This window comes from Electrophorus electricus, chromosome 19 (assembly GCF_013358815.1).
Source record: "Electrophorus electricus isolate fEleEle1 chromosome 19, fEleEle1.pri, whole genome shotgun sequence".
Lineage (NCBI taxonomy): Eukaryota > Metazoa > Chordata > Actinopteri > Gymnotiformes > Gymnotidae > Electrophorus > Electrophorus electricus.
The window spans coordinates 14,291,171-14,312,533 of record NC_049553.1 but is presented as its reverse complement, the minus strand read 5'-3'; the positions used below and the strand labels follow the sequence as shown (position 1 = coordinate 14,312,533).

The 21,363-nt window shown below is 41.2% G+C and overlaps 2 protein-coding genes across 5 annotated transcripts; both read right to left on the bottom strand.

Annotated features, from left to right (window-relative positions):
• Positions 1-1,484: 1,484 nt before the first annotated feature.
• On the bottom strand, positions 1,485-10,252 carry LOC118240064 (zinc finger protein 420-like). 2 transcript variants are annotated; one of them, XM_035519908.1, is made up of 7 exons: positions 9,961-10,252; positions 8,621-8,795; positions 7,977-8,194; positions 7,422-7,491; positions 7,051-7,096; positions 6,635-6,821; positions 1,485-3,242 (listed from the first exon to the last, which is right to left on the bottom strand). In XM_035519908.1, exons 1-7 carry the CDS (start codon positions 10,231-10,233, stop codon positions 1,923-1,925), a joined length of 2,289 nt encoding a protein of 762 aa, XP_035375801.1. In that variant the 5' UTR covers positions 10,234-10,252; the 3' UTR covers positions 1,485-1,922. The 2 variants fall into 2 exon arrangements, with proteins under 2 accessions (XP_035375801.1, XP_035375802.1); XM_035519909.1 differs by lacking the exon at positions 9,961-10,252 and adding an exon at positions 8,895-9,036.
• Positions 1,485-19,689, bottom strand: LOC113591483 (zinc finger protein 569-like). Of its 3 annotated transcripts, none has more exons than XR_004775296.1 (8): positions 18,916-19,689; positions 17,614-17,734; positions 16,958-17,175; positions 16,459-16,528; positions 14,947-14,992; positions 14,535-14,721; positions 12,274-13,624; positions 1,485-1,858 (listed from the first exon to the last, which is right to left on the bottom strand). XR_004775296.1 is itself a non-coding variant. In XM_035519912.1 (8 exons), the coding sequence occupies exons 1-8, from the start codon at positions 19,462-19,464 to the stop codon at positions 12,338-12,340; spliced, it is 2,130 nt and encodes a 709-aa protein (XP_035375805.1). In that variant the 5' UTR covers positions 19,465-19,689; the 3' UTR covers positions 11,722-12,337. The 3 variants fall into 3 exon arrangements, 2 of the variants coding, with proteins under 2 accessions (XP_035375805.1, XP_035375804.1); XM_035519912.1 differs by lacking the exon at positions 1,485-1,858 and having other exon boundaries at positions 11,722-13,624; positions 18,916-19,112; positions 19,461-19,689; XM_035519911.1 differs by lacking the exon at positions 1,485-1,858 and having other exon boundaries at positions 11,722-13,624.
• Between the last annotated feature and the right edge of the window lie 1,674 nt (positions 19,690-21,363).

Genomic DNA, 21,363 nt, shown 5'->3' with positions numbered 1-21,363 from the left:
CCATTTTAGGGTTAAGGGTCTTGCTCATGGGCCCAACAGTAGCAAATTGGCAGCAGTGGGGCTTGAACTGACAACCTTCTGATTAGTAGTCAAGCACTTTAACCACTGAGCGCCCACAGCACCACCTGTGGTTCCTTTTGTATGACACTGCAATACCACTGCATCACACCTCAGCCTCCCAATAACAGCATCCACACACACTGGTTAAAACCAAGTTTGAGTTGCTGGCCAGAGCCTGTTTTTTTGCACTGTAAGAGAAGTGTACAAACCTTGTGTTTCCTAAAGACACTTGCCTGCTGTTCTGCACAAGACAGACACACATAATTTGACCCAAATTATATAGTATCCAACACACATATATGGACAAAACTGCAAACACCAATCCCTCACACGCAGACATAGAGTGAACCGCAGACTAGTGTGGCAAAACAAAAGATCAGTTTATGTCTGCTGAACTGAGAGGATGAAAAAGAAGTTATATATACATATATCTACTCACTGACCGAAATCAGAAGAGCTTTAGCGTTGCATGACAATGTTGCCCTCTGCTGGACACTCTTGGCGTTACCGAGCCGTTACGTCTCGTTTATTTTATCCTATGTCTGTTAAGAATTTCTTTCAATGTGTATGAAGTCCTATACAAATAAACTTGCCTTGCTTAAAATATGTGAGAGTTAAGATTCCAGATTTTGTTAGTAAGAACAGTCCTCACAAGTGCTGTCAAGCCTGCTGTTATTGCTAATGTACTGTGATGACACGGAGTTGGTCTACGCTGTAAACGGGAGTAACAACGACCATGGAGTTGGCTTATCAATATATATATCCAAATAACGACTCATACACTGGTACAAGACAAACAGAAAGAAATGCGGTTAAGAACGCAACACCTCCCTTCCGTTACTGTGGCTCAAACATCTGTAATTCTCTCTTCAAACACCTGCCTGACAGCACACTTAATACTACCTGGGTGTCTTCAAAGAATCCTGAAAAGCACTTGCTTGATATTACATGCACATGAGTGTCTGGTGTTGTGGGTTTACAGGATGTCCTCATTTCAATAAATGTTGTCTTATTAGTTGTCCAGATCATCTGAAGTAGCTGTTGAGTTCATTGACTTCTGAATTTGGATACATGTTCTCATTCATCTCCATTTTCAGCTTCTTTTTTGCAGACTTTAACATTGGCGCAGAGGAAAGGACTGTAACCTAAGCTAATGTTAATCTGACTGACTGTGCTTGCATCAAAACGCAGTTAATGTCTGCCACAATGCATATGAACACTAGCTCTGACAAGCAGCAGGAATCGATTAAACCAGTAGCATTAGTAACGTGGTTCATTAAGCGTTTAGTACACTTGTGTGTCAACCCGGCCCTGGAGAAAGACTGTAAACTCGTCACATCCAACCTCTGCAGGAGGTGCAAAATTCGAAGATACAATAATAAGCAAACATACATTTGAAAAGGAACATGACAAACATACAACAGTACTTTCTCCATACACTTTATTAGTGTAATAGGTACATTATCTTCTTAATTAGAATTCTAAGTAGTAAGCCACATATATTTTAATGTCTGAGAAAATCAGAAATAAACTGACTGATGTACTGCAATGTGTTACGTTCCTGTTGGTCTCTTAGTAACCCTAACAAAAGCAGGTGGTGGCTATATATGTACATATACATATAGGACTTTAAAACATGACACTGAAGAAAAGGGGGCCTAACAATTCACAAGCAACTAAAGAGCCTTTTGCAACCACACACTGTTGAATTTATTCTTTAAAATTGGTTCACTTTGGGAAATTAAACATAACCTCAGTTGGTCCACCTCAACGTCTACACTCAAGAAAATGATAAAATGTCCATCTCTAGTACTGATGCTAGCTTGCCCTCACGCTACACTTGGCTGTGTCCTGGACACAGGTCATGTTTCCTCCTCCACATGACTCATCTTCCTCCTTTTTCTCCGGGTGTTCCTTCTCTTAGCTCTCCTCTTCTTACTTCCGCTTTGCTCACTCCACTCCTCTCCAACAGAGTCAGAGTCATCGCTCTTCTCCTGATAGTCAGATTCTGGAAAACCTGAAGCTTCTTCCTCATCATGAGGAGCGGAACGCTGCTTCTTACTCCTTTTATTATATTCCTTAATTTTCTTCTTCAGAGGAAAATCACTGAAGGGTCTCCCGATCCGTCTGCCCTCCTCCGTGGGCTCACATGCAGGGTGGATGCTGTGCTGGCGAAGCAGGTGATTCTTCAGGCTGACGTTGTGGTTGAAACACTTCCCACACTGCTCACACATGAAAGGCTTCTCCCCTGTGTGGATACGCATGTGGGACTTCAGGTGGCTGGCCTGGGCGAAGGAACGTTCACACTCCTGGCAGATGTAGGGCTTCTCTCTCGTGTGAGTGCGCACATGCCGCTCGTATTTCAATATCCTCTTGAAGCTCATGCCACAGGTGCTGCAGAGGTAAACTTTCTGCTCGCCGTGGCTTTTAAGGTGAGCGTTTCGCTCGTGGAACTTTTTGAATCTCTTCTGGCAGCTGGGACAGCTGTATGGTGAACCTCGCTTGTTATGGACCCTCTCGTGCCGGATCTTGGTCTGCTTCATTTCAAAGTCCATCAGGCAGAACTTACATATGTGCATATAGTCCCCATGGAGCCTACGGTAATGCACCTTTTGGCCAATCTGGGTGAGGAAACGTTTGTGGCACAACTTGCAGGAGAAAGGTTTTATCTTGCATTCACACACGTGGTGTTCATCTTCCACCCTGTTTGACTTGCCACAGTCTTCACAAGTCCTGTGCTCAGGTGCCTGTTCTGAAGCACCGTGTTCAGTAATGGCATGCTTGTGAAAGTCAGTTCTGTAGTTGAAGCGAACAGCAAAGTTCTCCAAACAGAGTGTGTCAGCCGTATCCCCAGAAACACACTGCGGACATCCATAGATCCTTTGGTGCCGCTTAGTAGTACAGAGAATTCCAGCAAGGACCTGACAGTGCAAACACCAAATCAGGGGTCTAATGGTGGTCTGAAAGGGTTTATGGGAGGTGGACCCCTCCTCATTGAACTCATTCTCCTCAGAACTCTCTGAACTATTGGAACTGGGCAAGTAGTCTGAATCGTCTGTATCGGGTTCTCCATCTTCTTCCACATCGGTCAGGGCATCAGCGCCTTCATCCTCCTCCTCCTCCTCCTCCTCCTCCTCCTTCTCAGCATCTGCTTCATCTTCGGATGACATCATCTCAGTCTCCTGAGAAAAATGTTGAAAGGTTAAATGGGTCTAGTCATATCAGATAATGAACCAAGATGCAGGGCAGTGGTGGATCAGTAGTTAAGGTCCTTCACTAGTAAATCAGAAGGTTTCCAGTTCAAGTCCCATCACCAACACCAGGTTGCCACTGTTGGGCCCCTTAGCAAGACCCTTAACCCTCGATTGCAAAGGTTGTATTCAGTCAGAATTGTAAGTTGCTTTGGATACAAGTGTCAGCTAAATGCCAAAAATGTAACTGTAAATGTCTTGTGCAAAGTCATTCCAGAACATTTGTTTACTCCTTTTCAATTTGCTTTACAACAACCTCCAAATACCCTCCTAATCATGGATATATGCCACATATTAGGGTCATGTGGTAAAGTTCAATGTTACCTTCTACATCTGTCCATTTCCAAGGTTCTTTTCTACGTTCACCAGCCACCTCATTAGAAACACTCTTAGACTGCTTTATTATGTACACTTATCTAATGTGTAACAAACATACAATTACTGCCTGAAGTGCCTCTGCTGGAATGCACAGTTCATCGGCTTCCCCCCCACCCCCCATCATGGGTCAGTTTCTGACCACTGCTAACTCAATATTACTTGGGTGGTAGACTATTTACAATACACTAGTGACACTATAGTGGCATGAAGTGTTGAACATGCACTTGAAGTATTGAAGTTTATAAGACACTGCAGTATTGCTGGCATTTTTACCCGTCAATGTCACCAGTTGTGGTTTTTCCGATGCGATTATGGAACCTTACCCTGATGCTTTAGGGGCCGGTTTTCCTAAAGAGTTTCCTCCCAATATCCAATCCAGCATTTTTGCTTATATGGACCAGATTCCGATATATGTGGTGTCAGATTGGTGCCATTTCTTGAGTATACCACTCATCCTTACTGAATACTCGAGGTAACTCAAGCTTGGGCTTGAATAACAAGTGATAGGACATCAAGGCCTTTGAAGCCTAACGCTTCAGTGTCACAGTATGGAGACCTTCATTCAGAAGTTGTTCTCTATCTGTGAAGTTCAGAACCTCTGTCACTGAGTGAATCAATTGCTCCCAACGTCCTCCACGGTGAGAACTTGCTAAAGGATTGTAGTGCCACTACACACCTTTCTGCTGCAAGTTCTTGTTGATCTTGTTGGTGTTTCTTTTCTTCGATAAATTGTTTCATCTCACCACAAGCGATCTCCAAGTATGTTCCATTATCTGAATACATCGATTACTTGCCCTCTTCTCGCATGGAATCTTCTAATTATGTCCAAACATGCATCAGTGGCAAGTGAAGATATGACTTCTAAATGTACGGCTAACGTAGTGAGACACAAAGATAACATCTCTACAACTGTCCTCTTCACCTGTCCTCTTCGTCTTCTCACCTTGAACGGGCTGAAATAACTGATGCCAACTCTTGTTAATGGAGAATCATCAGGGAGAACCCTGCATTTTGGTAGACCTGCCTTGACTTGTTTGCCAGCAGTCTTTTGCAGCCTTTTGCATGCAAAACATCGGGATGAGAATCTTCTGATGGCTCCATTAGCTCCAATGATCCTGAATCTCTGAAGCAGTTGAGCCAACATGTCTTTCCTTCCTGCAAGAGCTGTGTCATCAGAAATGTATCTCAGCACAAGACTTGTGAAGTACAACTCTTTTCGCAAAATGACTGCCTGCATAGAATCATTTGGCGTAGTCGCTTGACTAAACCTTCCTCAGACTCTGATGACCCTTTCTTGAAGTACCGGATACTACTTGCAGATTAAGCTACCTTTTCTTTATCCTTTCATGTTACTTTAACTTGGCCAAGTCTTCTTTGAATCTTTGTTTTTGACAATACACTCTCCTCGAGTTATGATGGGGTCTCTCGAATTACGAATTTCCTATAAACCCATCGTAAGAGGCTTGTAAACTGAGAGGATTGTAACTGAGAGGATTGTAAACCGAGTTTTATAATACTTTACTGTATATCATAGCCTAGCCTGTCATAGCCTACTTTAAACTTGGTTAAAATACAGATTAACCTACAGTTAAATTGGTCCTGAAATTCAGTTTTCATTTTTAATGAATGCTTCAACAGGTTGTCCTCTTGAGACAGGAAAAGCATGATTAAAAGTGGAAATCTGAGAATGCACCAGAATTGTTGATACTCTATTTGCAACAACGGTCTTGACTCCTGTGCCTTCACTGCTCAAGTACTTTAGCACAGTTGTTGTGCATGTCCAAAAGATTGAGTCACGAAGTTCCAGTTCAGGCTCTATCTTGATCACAACCGTGACTGCTGTTAGTTCCATTCTTGGTATGGCTGGAGACTTCAAAGGCTTTTCCTTTGCCATCACCAGAATGGAATGAGCATCACCAATTGCAATGTGGAGCAGAAGATAACTTGTTGGTCTGTAAGTGTCTACACTTGTATCAATGAGGTGATGTAGTTGTGCGAAGACTGTCGTCTTAATGTATCTGTTAACTGCGAAATCAGCAAACTGTTGTAGACAAAGCCACCTTTTCCAGCCTTTAATGTTATTGACTTGCAGATCTTCATCCTAACCTCTGCCAGCATAAATCTTGCAGGATTCTTTTGAGGGCAGTACCACTGGAGAGAGGAAGCCTAATGGGTCAAAAATAGAACTGACAGGATAAAACTGATTTCTCCCAGTATGTGGTCAATCTTTGAGTTTGACCTTAAACTGATTCCCAGTGCTCTCCATTGGCAAGTTATCTTCATCTGAATCCAGAGCTGAAACCTGGATGTTCTACAAATTTTGCTTGTAGTCCCCATATGGCCACCAGAGAAACCTGACAAGAGGTGCCTTCGTTGCTGACCCTGACCTGGCAGAACATAGCCTCCACACTCTCTTGCCAGAAGCTCATGAGAACCCTCACTAGAGAACTTAAATCTGGTCCTTGCTGGTTAAGTGATGTCCTTGAAAGCTTGTGATGCAGTCAAAGACAACACACAGTTTTTTGTTTCCAGACCGAGGCAGGAACCAAGTATTCTATTCTATACAATTATATTCCATAAATATTTTATCAATAAACTGCTTTGAGTGTCCAACTCCACCCAAGAATATCCAGCTAACAACAGTACAGTGGCTTTAAACTGACCTCTGATAAGGGGCTACAGGATGGCTGACAATCTGTGCACGGCTACAAACTACAGACTCCGACTGCATGCCTATTAGATATAGCTACAGGGTATATGCTTCTAATAGTTCTGCAAGTGAGTGTACATTTAACAAATTTAAACCAAGTAATTCAACCAACGAGGACTGCTTCTACCATGCAGAGTTGAGCTGAAAAGATGTGATGGATAAGAAAGACTTATAATACAGTGAAGCATAATGTCCATCACTTACAATCCTTTTAGACACACACACACACACTCACCTTCTCCCTTAGTATGTCAGCTGGTTGAGAGGTCCAGACTCTGTAGCTAGAGCAAAGCAGACATTCTTGCCTGAGAGAGAAACCATCTCCTTTGCCTTTGCTTTGAACACAGCACTCACTGGAGCATTCCCAACAATGGAACATCAACTGACGCACAAGCTCTTTACTCAGCTTCCCATAATTGCTCCTGTAATAGAAGGACAAACACCACAATTATAAGGAGATATGCAAAGTCATGGTTTTTAAATTAAACCATTTGATTACTAAACCCTTTCCAACAATCCCTCCTCGCACCCATTTACCTCAATTGTGAGAGACAAAAATAGAGGCAACTTTTATGGGAATATTAGACATTGCCATCATCACTTTGAAATACCCATACCCATGTAATTTCAACGTTTCTGATGGAAACATACCGAGATTTTTTTTCTTGATCAGATACAGACGGCCTGTTCTGTGAATCTGTAACACAAAAGTTACACAAGTCACTTTAGTGCATCCCACAAGAGTGTTTAATGTCCATTTTTCAAGGGCTGCTGGCAGTGAAGTAGCTAAGACCTTTGTCTTAATTACGTCTCTGGGAGTTTGAGGGTGTAGCACAGCATTTTGGATGTTCCTAGAATAGCACTCTACTGGACTAAGATTAATGTGAGGAAAAAGATATGACCACCCAATGGAAGAGTGAGAATATTTTTTAGCACACACACAGACACATACAAACACTTACATTGTGGAATATAAAAATTAACCCAGTAAAGTTCCAGACTTTCTGAAGTGTTTTACCCACCTTGGCTGGTCCACTGAGATTTCTGTTGGGAAGATGCTGATGGCCTGCTTGTTATGCTTGTGGTTAACTCCTGTAGTGTTCAGACATCACACTGACATCATTATAAATCAGTAAAGAAAAGCACCTTGTGTTTTTCTGAAAGAGCAATATGAAAGGTTTCCCCACCCCCATTTTACTTTAAGCTTTATCCCTGGCCATATGTGATCGGCATCATTATAAAAACTACTGTTAAAGAGACGATGTACAATCAGGTGAACTTCCATCTTTGGTTACTGAGCTTTGTGGCTATTGGTTAGTCTGTATGTTCAGGAGATCACCATCATTAAATTTAAATCACAATTCTAAACAACTAATATCATTATGCATCCATCAACTAATAGGCAACAAACATCTAATACAATCAATTTCATATGGGTGGGAAGAATTGTCATTTTTGTAGTGGTTTATTTTTTATTCTTCTAGCTTCATCTTACCAACACATATCTAGTCAACTACATCTGCCAAGATCGTTTGGGGCGCAAGTTATCAGAGCGTCTGTGTGTCCACTGCACTTACCACCTCTATCTCCACAGGCGGCTGCTCGTCTCGGCTCAACCAGGACACGTCTGGAACAATCACCATCTGAGGAAGCGCAGGACCGGTTTCATCACAGCCGGCTGCTGGGGGCGGCACTGCTGGTTTAACAGGGGCTGACGTCAGCTCCCTAAAGAGACGGCTTACTAGCCTGTCTGTGCCGACTCCGGCCTCTTTGGTCCGAGGAACGGCCAAAACACCTACGCAACAGGAATCAGCAGAGTGGATGAGATGGATATGTGTACACTGATCATATTTAAAAGTATCAAATATCATATTTGCCAGTAATTGTTTTCTTTCAGGTTAGATATACTTGCAGTTTTACCTACAAAACGTTTTTATTTAAAAAAAAAACTGTTTTCTCTTCCCCCACTGCAACTCTCTCTGTCTTTTACTTGAAACTGGCTGATTTTGTTACCTTTAGATACATCAATATTGATAACATCTGCTCTGACTGGCTAAGAGATTTTTAAAGAGAAAGGGATCCTGACAGGTGACATCATGGCTTTCTGCAGCAAAATACATAGTAATTCCTATTGTCCATATAACAGTATTTCTGTAATATACAATAATTGCAGGTACTTTATCTGAAATACAAAATTGCTGTTAACGCCCATGTTGTATACCTTTGCTTCTCATATGTGCTTCCTTCAGGGTTCCCACGGACAACTGCGTGCCGACTGATATCCCCTTTGTGAATGCCACAGAAAGTGTACCCACGGAAACAGACTGTGGAGGGTCCGTTTGGCATCCAACATGTTGAAATCTCAGTTTAGTGGTGTGGTGCAGGGTTCCGGGATCCTGTTACGACGCAAAATTCGTTATCAAAATAATGTTTTTAGCAGACACAACGTCTGAAGCGCTATACAATATTTTACCCTGTGAAATTAGTAGACATACACATATAAACACAGGTATCACGGTATTATGTAGTGTTCTTCCAGCTGCAGATAACCCCAAGCAAGTCACAGCACTACAGCAAACTAAACCGAAAAGTAAAGCAAAAACTACTGGGCATTTGATGACGACTTCTAAAGCCAGATACTATTCGAAAACGATACAATTTTTGTAAGGTTTATAAATAATAAAGTATGCAGTTATTATAAGTGAACAAGGTTTAGACTGATTAAACTTAAAATTGTCACTGCGGTCAAGGTATCTTAGTTTGGAAAACACGGTCAAGCTAACTCACTTTGTTTATAGGCATTACGGTAAGAGTAAGAACGGATTTCAAAATAAAAGCGACGTTCCGGCGAACATGAAAGGACGTCAAGTCGTCAGTCAGTCAATAGATAAATAAATAAAATTAGTATATATTAAATAAAAAGATCGAGGCTGTCATTTCAATTGTGCGAATATTTAATGAAATCTAATAATAAACACGTCTAGAGCAAAATTACACTTATTTTAGAACCTGAGATGTTACCTGTGGCTCAAAAATGTCACTCATACAATATCAAGGCATTATGGTAATATTAAAAAAAAATTAAAGCCATCCACGAGCCATATATGCTATGTTCACACTGAATTCAGATTAGAACTAAAAGGAAATTTCCTGTTTCCACAGGCCACATCACAAGCTGTAGCTACTTTGCCTTAGAAACCACTAGTGTACAGTACTCTAGAGACGGGTAGACCTCAGCATCATAAACTTAAAGAAAGCTTGCCGGTTAACAGAAATCTAGCTAAAGTGGACTGCGACCTTAATACCACAGCTTGTAACCACAAGTGAACCTCGGCACCGTTCAATATGTATAAATCGAAAAAACACTACCTTAAGATGATGAGCAAAACCATTAGCGTTATCTATAACGCAATGTGATGTTAGCAGAGAAGCTCGGTTGAGCACTTGGTTTACAGCTTCGCAATAGCCAACACCTACCTACACACCTGTACAATCGCAGTAGCTATGCCAGCAAGCTTGTTTGCTTTAAACATCACAAATCCACAAATGATGCATACTTACAGATCGGGAACCTGAAGCTCCCTTTGGGCCACACAGAGTTGGAATTGCCCCGTCCCTCAGGAGCAAGAGCTGCGAAAACCCAGCCTCGAACTGCGCACGGTTTCTAAAGCAGTCCTCCGTGAAGTGCCGAGCACACAGTGACGTGCCGGGAAGGATGGGGGGCACCGTGGTAAAAATGAAGTTCAACCATTGACTTCTTTGTGGCTCTACCTTTGGCAAAGCATACAAAGGAGATTTTCCCTCACAGCGCAGAACACAGCGCCTCCTCGACATGGCTACAAAATTGAACAAACTCTTCCCAGTAGGTGCCGTGCGTTGGGGGGCGTGTCCATGTCACTGTAGGCGGACAGTAAGGATTGCGTTACGAGATTGCGTCATCTTGAAACAAAGGAAACGGGCTGGAGTTCCACAGGGCACTGCAGGGAGCTGAGAAAACTGCTTTCTGTGGGAGAATTGCTCCCTCTGGCGTGTACGTTGGGCTTTGTAACTTTGCAGACCGTTTACACGCAAGAAAAGCTATATTCCCCGATTCTTCGTTCACTTCTCCACACCCTCCATAGCTTTCTATACGTGTCATGCATACATGACTCGAGTGCCCACTTGCTAAGGGAATTGTGGAAACACTGTATTTTCTCGACCACTAACAAGTCGGATCAGCATGTTGCCACAGCTGTACAACTTCATGAAATGTTGGCAAACTGGCACACTCCAGATATATGTCATGTGTTAAAACTAGCTGTGGAAGTTTACCCAAGACTGCAGTTAAATCAAACCATTAAAAATGAAATCTATATAGTGATGCCTTATATGAAACTATGTATTTGAGGTAACGATACTAATAATTGAGTGCACCCAAATTGCATACTACACACTATAAGGTATATACTATAATACTATTGGCATTGGCAGTTTAGTAGACAAAATACTAACATACTACTCCATTTTGTACTAACACTAAGAGATTAAGCGTTACTATACCAACAAGCGTTATTGCAAGCTGTGACATGGGTATTACACCGAGCTAAAGTAGAAGCACCCGATATTCCACCTCGTTGACAAATAAGGATATATTGGTTAAATTTAGCTGTCGTCAGTTAGCTGGCTAACTAGATGAGCTATGTGACTACCCCGGCAAGATAAATGACAAATTGACATGCGTTTCAAACAACTTTCTTACAAAAAAGGTAATCATGTATTATTTTAATAATTTTACTTTTGTAAAAATGATTCCAAGTCGGTCTCATTTAAACAAACGCCCCCCTGCCACCATCACCACTTAATTTGCATCATTGCCAGCCATTTTTTTTCAATTTTCCAGACGCTAATAGCTCTTTCCTGTCTATTCATTCCATTATAGGGCAATATAAAGTGTTCACTCACACCACTCAAAAAATGAGTGTTCCAACTATGAATCGTGGATTTTTGATTACCCTCAATTGACACCTCTAACTAAACCGCATGCTCAAAGTGTCATTAGTACGCAATTGCGATGCACCCATTGTCTATTTGACTCTGGTGTGCGCTGTTATGAAGAAATTTCGAAACGCATTTTCGGTATATGACACTATTCGAAGCCTAGCGGAGGATTATGGTATAAGTATTATAAGACTTTTGTGTCTAGTTCTCTGAACTCGTTGCTTCTATTAGCAACTTCCCCCGACCCTTCAAAAAATCGAAACGCCCTTCAACGTGGCGGCAGCGGGCGAAGGGGGCCGAGAAGTGGCTTTCTGTTACAGAATTGAAAAAGGAGAGACACTTCAGGACATATTTATAGGTAAACGATTTAACGCAATCATTGCTGTAACAATATCTTGGCAGATGGCATGTTACTAGCATGCCAAACAAGTCCAGGAGAAAGACAGTGTAGTTAAACTCACGATTTCCAGCCTCTGCAAGAGATGCAAAAACAATAAGGAGCAAATGAACATATTAAAAGAACCGTGAACAATGTACAACAGTTTCGCATACACTTTATTAGCCTACTAAGTATGTTATTTTATAGTTTTTAAATTGTAACGTACAAGTCGTGACAGTCGGAAATAAACTGACTGATGTACTGGAATGTGGAACATTTCTGTTGGTCTCTTAGCAACCATGTGCGGGATGTACTTGTGTTGGCCTTTAAAACGTGACACTCAAGAAAGATGTCTGGGGAGGCTAACAATTTACAAGCAACTCAAAACCCCTTTGCATCCACTCACTGTTCAATTTATGCTGTAAAATTGGTTCACTGTGGAACATTAATTAAACATAACCTCAGTTGTTCCACCATGACCTCTACACAACCACTTCCAATCACGGAAATGATAAAATGTCCATCTCTAGTACTGATGCTAGCTTGCCCTCACGCTACACTTGGCTGTGTCCTGGACACAGGTCATGTTTCCTCCTCCACATGACTCATCTTCCTCCTTTTTCTCCAGGGGTTCCTTCTCTTAGTTTTCCTCTTCTGGATTGCATGTTGTTCCCTCCACTCCACTCCGTCAGAGTCATCGCTCTTCTCCTGATAGTCAGATTTTGGAAAACCTGAAGCTTCTTCCTCATCATTAGGAGCGGAACGCTGCTTCTTACTCCTTTTATTACATTCCTTAATTTTCTTCTTCAGAGGAAAATCACTGAAGGGTCTCCCGATCCGTCTGCCCTCCTCTGTGGGCTCACATGCAGGGTGGATGCTGTGCTGGCGAAGCAGGTGATTCTTCAGGCTGACGTTGTGGTTGAAACACTTCCCACACTGCTCACACATGAAAGGCTTCTCCCCTGTGTGGATACGCATGTGGGACTTCAGGTGGCTGGCCTGGGCGAAGGAACGTTCACACTCCTGGCAGATGTAGGGCTTCTCTCCCGTGTGAGTGCGCACATGCTGCTCATATTTCGATATCCTCTTGAAGCTCATGCCACAGGTGCTGCAGAGGTAAACTTTCTGCTCGCCGTGGCTTTTAAGGTGAGCGTTTCGCTCGTGGAACTTTTTGAATCTCTTCTGGCAGCTGGGACAGCTGTATGGTGAACCTCGCGTGTTATGGACCCTCTCGTGCTGGATCTTGGTCTGCTTCATCTCAAAGTCCATCAGGCAGAACTTACATATGTGCATATAGTCCCCATGGAGCCTACGGTAATGCACCTTATGGCCAATCTGGGTGAGGAAACGTTTGGGGCACAACTTGCAGGAGAAAGGTTTTATCTTGCATTCACACACGTGGTGTTCATCTTCCACCCTGCTTGACTTGCCACAGTCTTCACAAGTCCTGTGCTCAGGTGCCTGTTCTGAAGCACCGTGCTCAGTAATGGCATGCTTGTGAAAGTCAGTTCTGTAGTTGAAGTGAACAGCAAAGTTCTCCAAACAGAGTGTGTCAGCCGTATCCCCAGAAACACACTGCAGACATCCATAGATCCTTTGGTGCCGCTTAGTAGTACAGAGAATCCCAGCAAGGGCCTGACAGTGCAAACACCAAATGAGGGGTCTAAAGGTGGTCTGAAAGGGTTTATGAGAGGTGGACCCCTCCTCATTGAATTCATACTCCTCAGAACTCTCTGAACTATTGGAACTGGGCAAGTAGTCTGAATCGTCTGTATCGGGTTCTCCATCTTCTTCCACATCGGTCAGGGCATCAGCGTCTTCATCCTCCTCAGCATTTGCCTCATCTTCAGATGACATCACCTCAGCCTCCTGAAGAAAAAAAGCATAAAAGGTCTAGTCGCATATCTGATAATGAACCAAGGTGCTCATCTTGCACTGAAATTCCACACTGATAAATAGTGTCTTGTGCAAAGTCATTGCAGAACTTGTTTTCCCTGTTTCAAAGTGCTATTGCAATCTTCAAATACCCCCTAAATCAAGGATATGCGCCACAAATTAGGGTCATGTGGTAATGTTCTTAGTCATCCTCTACATTTTTGCTCGGATTGACTTTCAACTCTGTAAATCCTTGGACAGTGAAGATCCTCGTTGTAAATTATTTACAGGGGTTGGAATTTTATTGGCGTGTAACGTTTGTCACAGGGACACTATACTTGGGGGAATAATAAGGTGCTTAGCTCCTTAGCATGTATATTTGGTAATAAGCACATAGAAATCACTGGTCAGTTTTTTTCCTTAATGTCAAATTTTTAATTTGTAAAAAATTAGTTGTTTATTATGCCTACTTTAACAGATGTAAAAGAAGTGAGATGGGAAAATTTCCATTTTTCATTTAGTTGCCCAATAATTCTGCACACATAGATATTCTCCTAAGAAAGCCAAAACCTCACTTTTACTTTATTAAATATTCAGGTTTGAGGTTTATAAACATTTTGGATTGACCGAGAGCACTGTAGTTGTTCAATAATAAAATTAAAGTTGTATTAATTAAATAATTAATTAATACAACTTGCCTAATAATTGTGTACATGTTAATATCATCACTCAGCCAACAGCAGCTCTATGGTTTGAAAATGACCTCTGACAAGGATGCCTATAACACATAGTATATAGCTTGGCAGGTGCATGTGATTGATAAAGAGAAACTTATAAACCTAAGAAAAACACACACCCACACACAACCACACACAACCACACACACCCCCACACCCACACCCACCTTCTCCCTTAGTATGTCAGCTGGTTGAGAGGTCCAGACTCTGTAGCTAGAGCAAAGCAGACATTCTTGCCTGAGAGAGAAACCATCTCCTTTGCCTTTGCTTTGAACACAGCACTCACTGGAGCATTCCCAACAATGGAACATCAACTGACGCACAAGCTCTTTACTCAGCTTCCCATAATTGCTCCTGTAATAGAAGGACAAACACCACAATTATAAGGAGATATGCAAGGTCATGGTTTTTAAATGAAACCTTTCAGGTAACTGACATATTCCTTCACCCACCCCACTCCCCAATTACTCCCCATTTGTGAGAGACAAAAAATAATTATGAGAATATCAGACACTGTTGCCAACTTGAAATTTAAATACCCATACCCAAGTTATTTAAATATTTCTGACTGAAACATACCGAGATTTTTTTTCTTGATCGAATGCAGATAGCTTGTTCTGCGGATCTGTAACACAAAATAACAAATTACTTTAGTGAATCAGACAAGAAAAATTTATGTCCTTTTTCAAAGGTTGTTGGCACTGAAGCAGCTAAGACAGACGTTTTAATTGTGTTTCTGGGGCTGAGGTGAAGTACACAATATTTCCATAGAAACAGGACATTTCAGACAGAGATCCTTCATCAGATGTGCAAGTGCCTCATTCTTTCCATATCTGATGAAGGATCTTTGAGACGTCCTCTTTCTCTGGAAAGCTAATGGTCACCTGGGGTTTGACAGGTGAGTCTTCAGGTACGCACGCACGCGCACACACCTAAAAAATTAAAGGGAACACAACCATCACAGTTTAAAAACCAAGTCAATTAAACTTCAGAAATAACAATCTGCCCACTTAGGAAGCATGACGACAAGGCCATAGAAGGGCACCAACCCAGCGGCAAGACCGATATCTGCTCTTTTGTTTGAGGAGGAACACTGCCAGGACCCTACAAAATGACCTCTGGTGGGCTTCTGGTGTGCATGTTTCTAACTAAACTGTCAGAAACAGACTCCATGAGGGCAGCATAAGGGACCGATGTCATTTACGGGGCCTGTGCTCACAGCCCAACACCACACAGCTCGCATGAAAAACAATTAGCAGTTCTGCCACTAGCAAACATGGGAATAGAAGAAAACAGGGGGTTCACTTCACAGATGAAAGCAGGTTCACACTGAGCACACGTGAAACAACGTGAAAGAGTCTGGGACTCCGTGATGAATGTTATGTTGCCTGCATCATCAAGTATGACTGGTTTGGTTTTGGGTCAGTGATGGTCTGGGTAAGCATATCCTCGGAGGGTTGTACAAACCTCCACGTGATAGCCAACGCTACGCTGACTGCTGTGACATACCGGGATGAACTCCTCAAGTGTCATTGTCAGACCTTACACTGATGCAGTGGGCCCAAAGTTCCTACTGGCACAGGACAACGTCCAGCGTTGTGTGGACAGAGTGTGTAGACAGTTCCTGGATGACGAAGGCATTGATGCCACTGACTGGTCCTCATGTTCCCCAGACCTTTTCCAATCAAGAACCTCAGTGACGTTATGTATCTGTGCATTCAACACCACCAAATGTCCAGGAGCTCACTGATGCCCTGATCAAGGTCTGGGAGGAGATCCTCCAGGACACCATCCACCGTTTCATCACAAGCAAGCCAGACGTTGTCAGGGGTTCATACAGGTACATGGGGGCCTTACACACTACTGATCCACATTATAAGTTGTCATCATAAAATTAATGCAAATTGGATCAGCCTGTGATTCAAAGATCTTCAAGCTAATGTGTGATTTGTGTTTCCTCAATTTTTTTGAGCAGTGTGTGTATATTACACACACACACACACACACACACACACACACACACACACAGACAGAGTGGAATATAAAAATTAACCCAGTAAAGTGCCAGACTTCCTGAAGTGTTTTACCAACCTTGGCTGGTCCACTGACAGTTCTGTTGGGAAGATGCTGATGGCCTGCTTGTTATGCTTGTGGTTAACTCCTGTAGTGTTCAGACATCACACTGACATCATTATGAATCAGTAAAGAAAAACACCTTTTGTTTTTCTGAAACAGCAATATGAAAAGTTTTTTTTTTTTCCATTTTACTTTAAGCTTTGTCCTTGGCTGTGTGTTCTGCATCAAACAAAAACTACAGTGTCCCTTGAAGAATCAGGCGAACTTCCATCTTTGGTTATTGACCTGTGTGCAAGTTTGTGGGGGAGCTCCTGAGCATATAGGCTGTAACATTATAATTAAATCACAATTCTAAACCAAGAACTAATGTAAAAAGGTGAGGGAATAATTTTTTGTAGTGGTTTATTTTTTATTCTTCTAGCTTCATCTTACCAACACATATCTAGTCAACTACATCTGCCAAGATCGTTTGGGGAGCAAGTTATCAGAGCGTCTGTGTGTCCACTGCACTTACCACCTCTATCTCCACAGGCGGCTGCTCGTCTCGGCTCAACCAGGACACGTCTGGAACAATCATCATCTGAGGAAGCGCAGGACCGGTTTCATCACAGACGGCTGCTGGGGGCGGCACTGCTGGTTTAACAGGGGCTGACGTCAGCTCCCTAAAGAGACGGCTTACTAGCCTGTCTGTGCCGACTCCGGCCTCTTTGGTCTGAGGAACGGCCAAAACACCTACGCAACAGGAATCAGCAGAGTGGGCGAGATGAAAATTTTTTTTCTGACGATAGCAAATTAATCTACTGAATGATATGGCTGTAGCCAAGAAGTGCAAAACTGGTGATTTCAAGAGAGATATAAATCAGAATATTTTTTTCATTGAGAGCCATTATCTCACTCAGGTGATACCCTGCTGAAGTTGCAGCACTAAAATTAAATTCAGTAGCTCAGTAAAAACTGCACTGTTTAGCCTTCTATTTTTAATAGCAAATAATGTTTTAGAAAATAGAGAGTGCCCCCTGGGAATTTTGATATGGTCCAACCTGGACAGCACAGCTTTACATGGAGCAGGCATATTTTAAAGGCTTTTAGATTAATCAGTACTGATGACATCTGCTCTAATTGGCTAGTTGTTTATCACACATGTAGACAGCTACATGCTACAGTACAAACCTGAGCTTCTCACATGCCGCTTCAGCGTCCCAATGGACAGCTGTGTTCCAACAGATGCCCTTTTGGGGGGGTCAGTTTGGCAGCCTACATGTTTTACAGTGGACGGCAGCTGTAATGTACCCTGAAAACAATACAGAAACAACACAGAACCTCTGTAATTGTGTGGTTCTACTAACTTGGTTCAGATTGTTAGCCGTTATTGCTATAACAAGACAATCCAAGTGGACATTGTTTCTGCAGCTCCTGGAAGCCTGCTGTTATACCACAACTACCTACAATCAAAGTTGTGCGGCTGAAATTAGGATATGTAGGCTACCTAATATAAATATTATTGGAGTCATGCTTGAGAGGTCTCTGAAGGTGCAAACTGTGTTCATTTAAAATACATACATCACACATTTTCAGGTTGGTCCTTTTTTTTTTTTTTTTTTTTTACTTTAGCAAAAATGCGTATAGAAGCTGCAAAGATTACATTAGCTTGGCCATTTTGTTTCAGCTGTGTGATTTATCCAGAAGAGAATAGACATTTTACATGAATATTCGTCACTTTACTTCAAGTTCCTACAGTAAAAATTACTGAACGTCATGAGTACATGAGAAAGTGTATTTCAAGAATACAATCGAGTGATTTTATCATTTCATTTATAGAACTTACAATGTGGTATATTCAGAACCAAATAAGCATTTTACATGAATTTGACACTCCAATACTAGAAATTCATACAGTACAAATGACTGAAATTCATATCTTGTACATTGGAAAGTGTTCTTCGAGAATACTGTGGAATGATTTGATAATTTTAAAATACACCATATAGAACTGATTAGCCATTTGCAATATTTTTCCACATTCTCAAAGTAAAAACACAAGAAAGGGTTATGATGTGTAGCTATGAAAATGGTCTTTAGAAATATAGTGAATTTAACTGAAACATTGTTTTCATTTTTAATAACATGTTGACCAAAATGTACCCGCTGCTAATACTACTGGAGTCAAGTCTGAGATGTCTACGAAACTACACAGCTTTTAATGATAGGTTTTCTTTCTCCCTTTTTAAAATCTGTGAAAAATAATTCCGCAAAGAGTGTTATATTTTCCACTTACACCCCCGCGAGGTCTAGCCAACAGGCTTTGACTATACATGGCGAGAGCTAAACGTGCAAAGTCAATGACTATATCAAACTAAATTACATAAAATTAGCCAACGTCAGCCTCCACATTCTGTTATATTCTCCTTGCTTGCTACATTATTGAATAGTGTCAAATTAAAACAACGACTCATTTAAAAATAAAAGACTTACCAACTTAGCATCAACACTACCTGCAGTAAGTGTCGGGAAAGCTGTTGCTTTCAGCTTGAGTCTGCTGGCAAATCCGGAGGTGTATTGAGCCCAATTTTCAAACGAGTCCGCAGTAAAATGCCTGCTACATACTCGTGTGTTTGGTGTCACTTCAACCCCAGAAAGAAATTCGAGCCACTTTGATTTGGTCTCGTTTTCTGGAATAAAATGTAGAGAGTACCCTTCCTCCCGCTTGCATTGAAAAACTGAGCATTTGTATAAGCGTGCCATCTGCTGCTCTAGTAGAGCGATGCGGAGTGAAATGTGCGAAGGTCAAATTATTCCACAGATCATTAATATGAAATACAAGACAGTTTATGATTCGCGATATTGAATTGGTGAGCTCACTGACATCTAAAGTCACACCAAATAAAGTGTAACTCCTAAACGGTGGTTAGGGGGCAGTATACAAAAACAAAAATTTAAACCTAGTTTATTTTGTGCACTCTGCAGTACCCAATAAATGTTGGTCTAAAGCGGAAGTATGAAGATAATCACATACTCACTCATTTTGAGTAAGGATGAAAAATACTGTTCAGGGCCTTTAACATAAACGCTTACAAAATCTGATACGACTGTAAGTTATCTATCTAGCTAGGCGATTTCGCGTTTCGGCGGCCAACAGCTGGTGACTATTTAAACGTTGTCTGTTTAGTTATAAGGGCGAATAGGCATGTCTGGCTAGTGCGCAGCAGCCTGCACTTTTGTGAGCTTTGTCCACCAGCGGTCGTCAACAGCAACCGCTGGTGTGGAAATGATGCCGCGTGGCATTGTGGTCGATGTCGCGAGATTATGAGGTACGCTCGCGCGTATTTTTTGAACGTGAAGAGTCACGTTCACCAAACGAGCAGTACATATCTATCTTACAAAAGTTAAATAACCCCACAGAATATAAATAAAACAAATACGTATAATTAAATTTAAATAAATAAATCTAATATGTGAAATGATAAGCAAATTAATATAATAAATAATAAGTATAAATAAATAGGTATAAATAAGTAAAATAACCCATTAAAATATTAGGTGGCTAGCTAACGGTTCCTGTTAATATGGTTCTTTGAGTGTGAATGGCATTCACAGAAAGGGTCGCTGTATTTTGATAAACATGTTTTTTCGCGTTTAAAAATTAAAATGAATGTGTAGGTTATATAGCCATAGCTGGCTAAGATATCTGATAAGATAATTAGCTAAATAGCTAGTTTAACTAGCTATATGTAAATGTATGTCAGCTAGGGTTAACGCAAGCTAGATAGGTAGTAAAATATGTCGAAATATACCTTAAAACATTCTCAATTTTGCTCGACCCATACTAAGTAATTTCAGAAGTGTTGGATATGGGTTGTAAGTAAAACTTTAAGGATGGAAATCCAATTCTGCAGTCTTTAGCTGGACAAATAATTAGATAAAGTTAAGATATCTTTCTTAAGTTAATCAAAATAAAAATATTCATGCAACCATTTAAAAGATTCATTCATTTCAGGAAACAAGTTTTTTCTACCCGTGACAAATCTATTCGTTTATTGTAACCAAAAGATATTTTATAACGTGCACGAATTGGATATTGTCGATGTAAACAAGCATGAATGAGTCGATAGGTGTTTTGTTGTATCTAAATCGCTTATTGCAAGGTATGTACAACAATAATATATATTTTTTAAGTTCTGAAATTCTGTTCATATTCTTTCTAGATTTGCTTTTTGACTTTTTCCGCTGTATTTGAGTTGGTGATATAGTGAATTACTCAGTATTAAGCACTGCTGTAGCATAGCAAACTTCGGAATATATGTGTTCCGGCCCAGCGTACACAAGCGTTGTCTCTCTAACTAACGTTATTTATTTAGCTAGCTAAGTAGATGGTGTAGTCGCTAACAGATAAATATTTGGATTATATTTACAGATTCGGGAGTTTTTAGTCTGGTCCAGTAAAGTCGGAATCGATCCATCTCTTAATGTTTTAGCAAATCGCGCTTTGTATTATGACTTATTAAGAAAGCAGTCGGTACTGAAACGTGCTGAACAAATTGTCAAGTTAGGATGAAATTAAGTGAAATTTCCACAAAATAACTTTAGTCATTCGTTTCAGATATTTGGGTCTTTTGGAAGACCATGGAAAGAGGCATTGTCTCTTTTTTCACTGTGTGGGGAATACAGGCAGCTGGTTACACGGTGTGTCAAGCCATCTTATATTAAAGGGGATAAACCCCTTTTCCAAAAGTTAACACAGTTCCTTGGGGTCTTAATTAAATGTGTATGGCATCCTTTACATAGCTGTTAGAGAAAACGTAGCGGTACAACCACACCTATGTTTGAACGAGTCAGATACTAAACGCAAGAACAAGCTGTAGTTAACATATTCTTTTCCAACTCGGTTCCAGTTTAGCAAGGCATACCGCAGCATATGAGTAT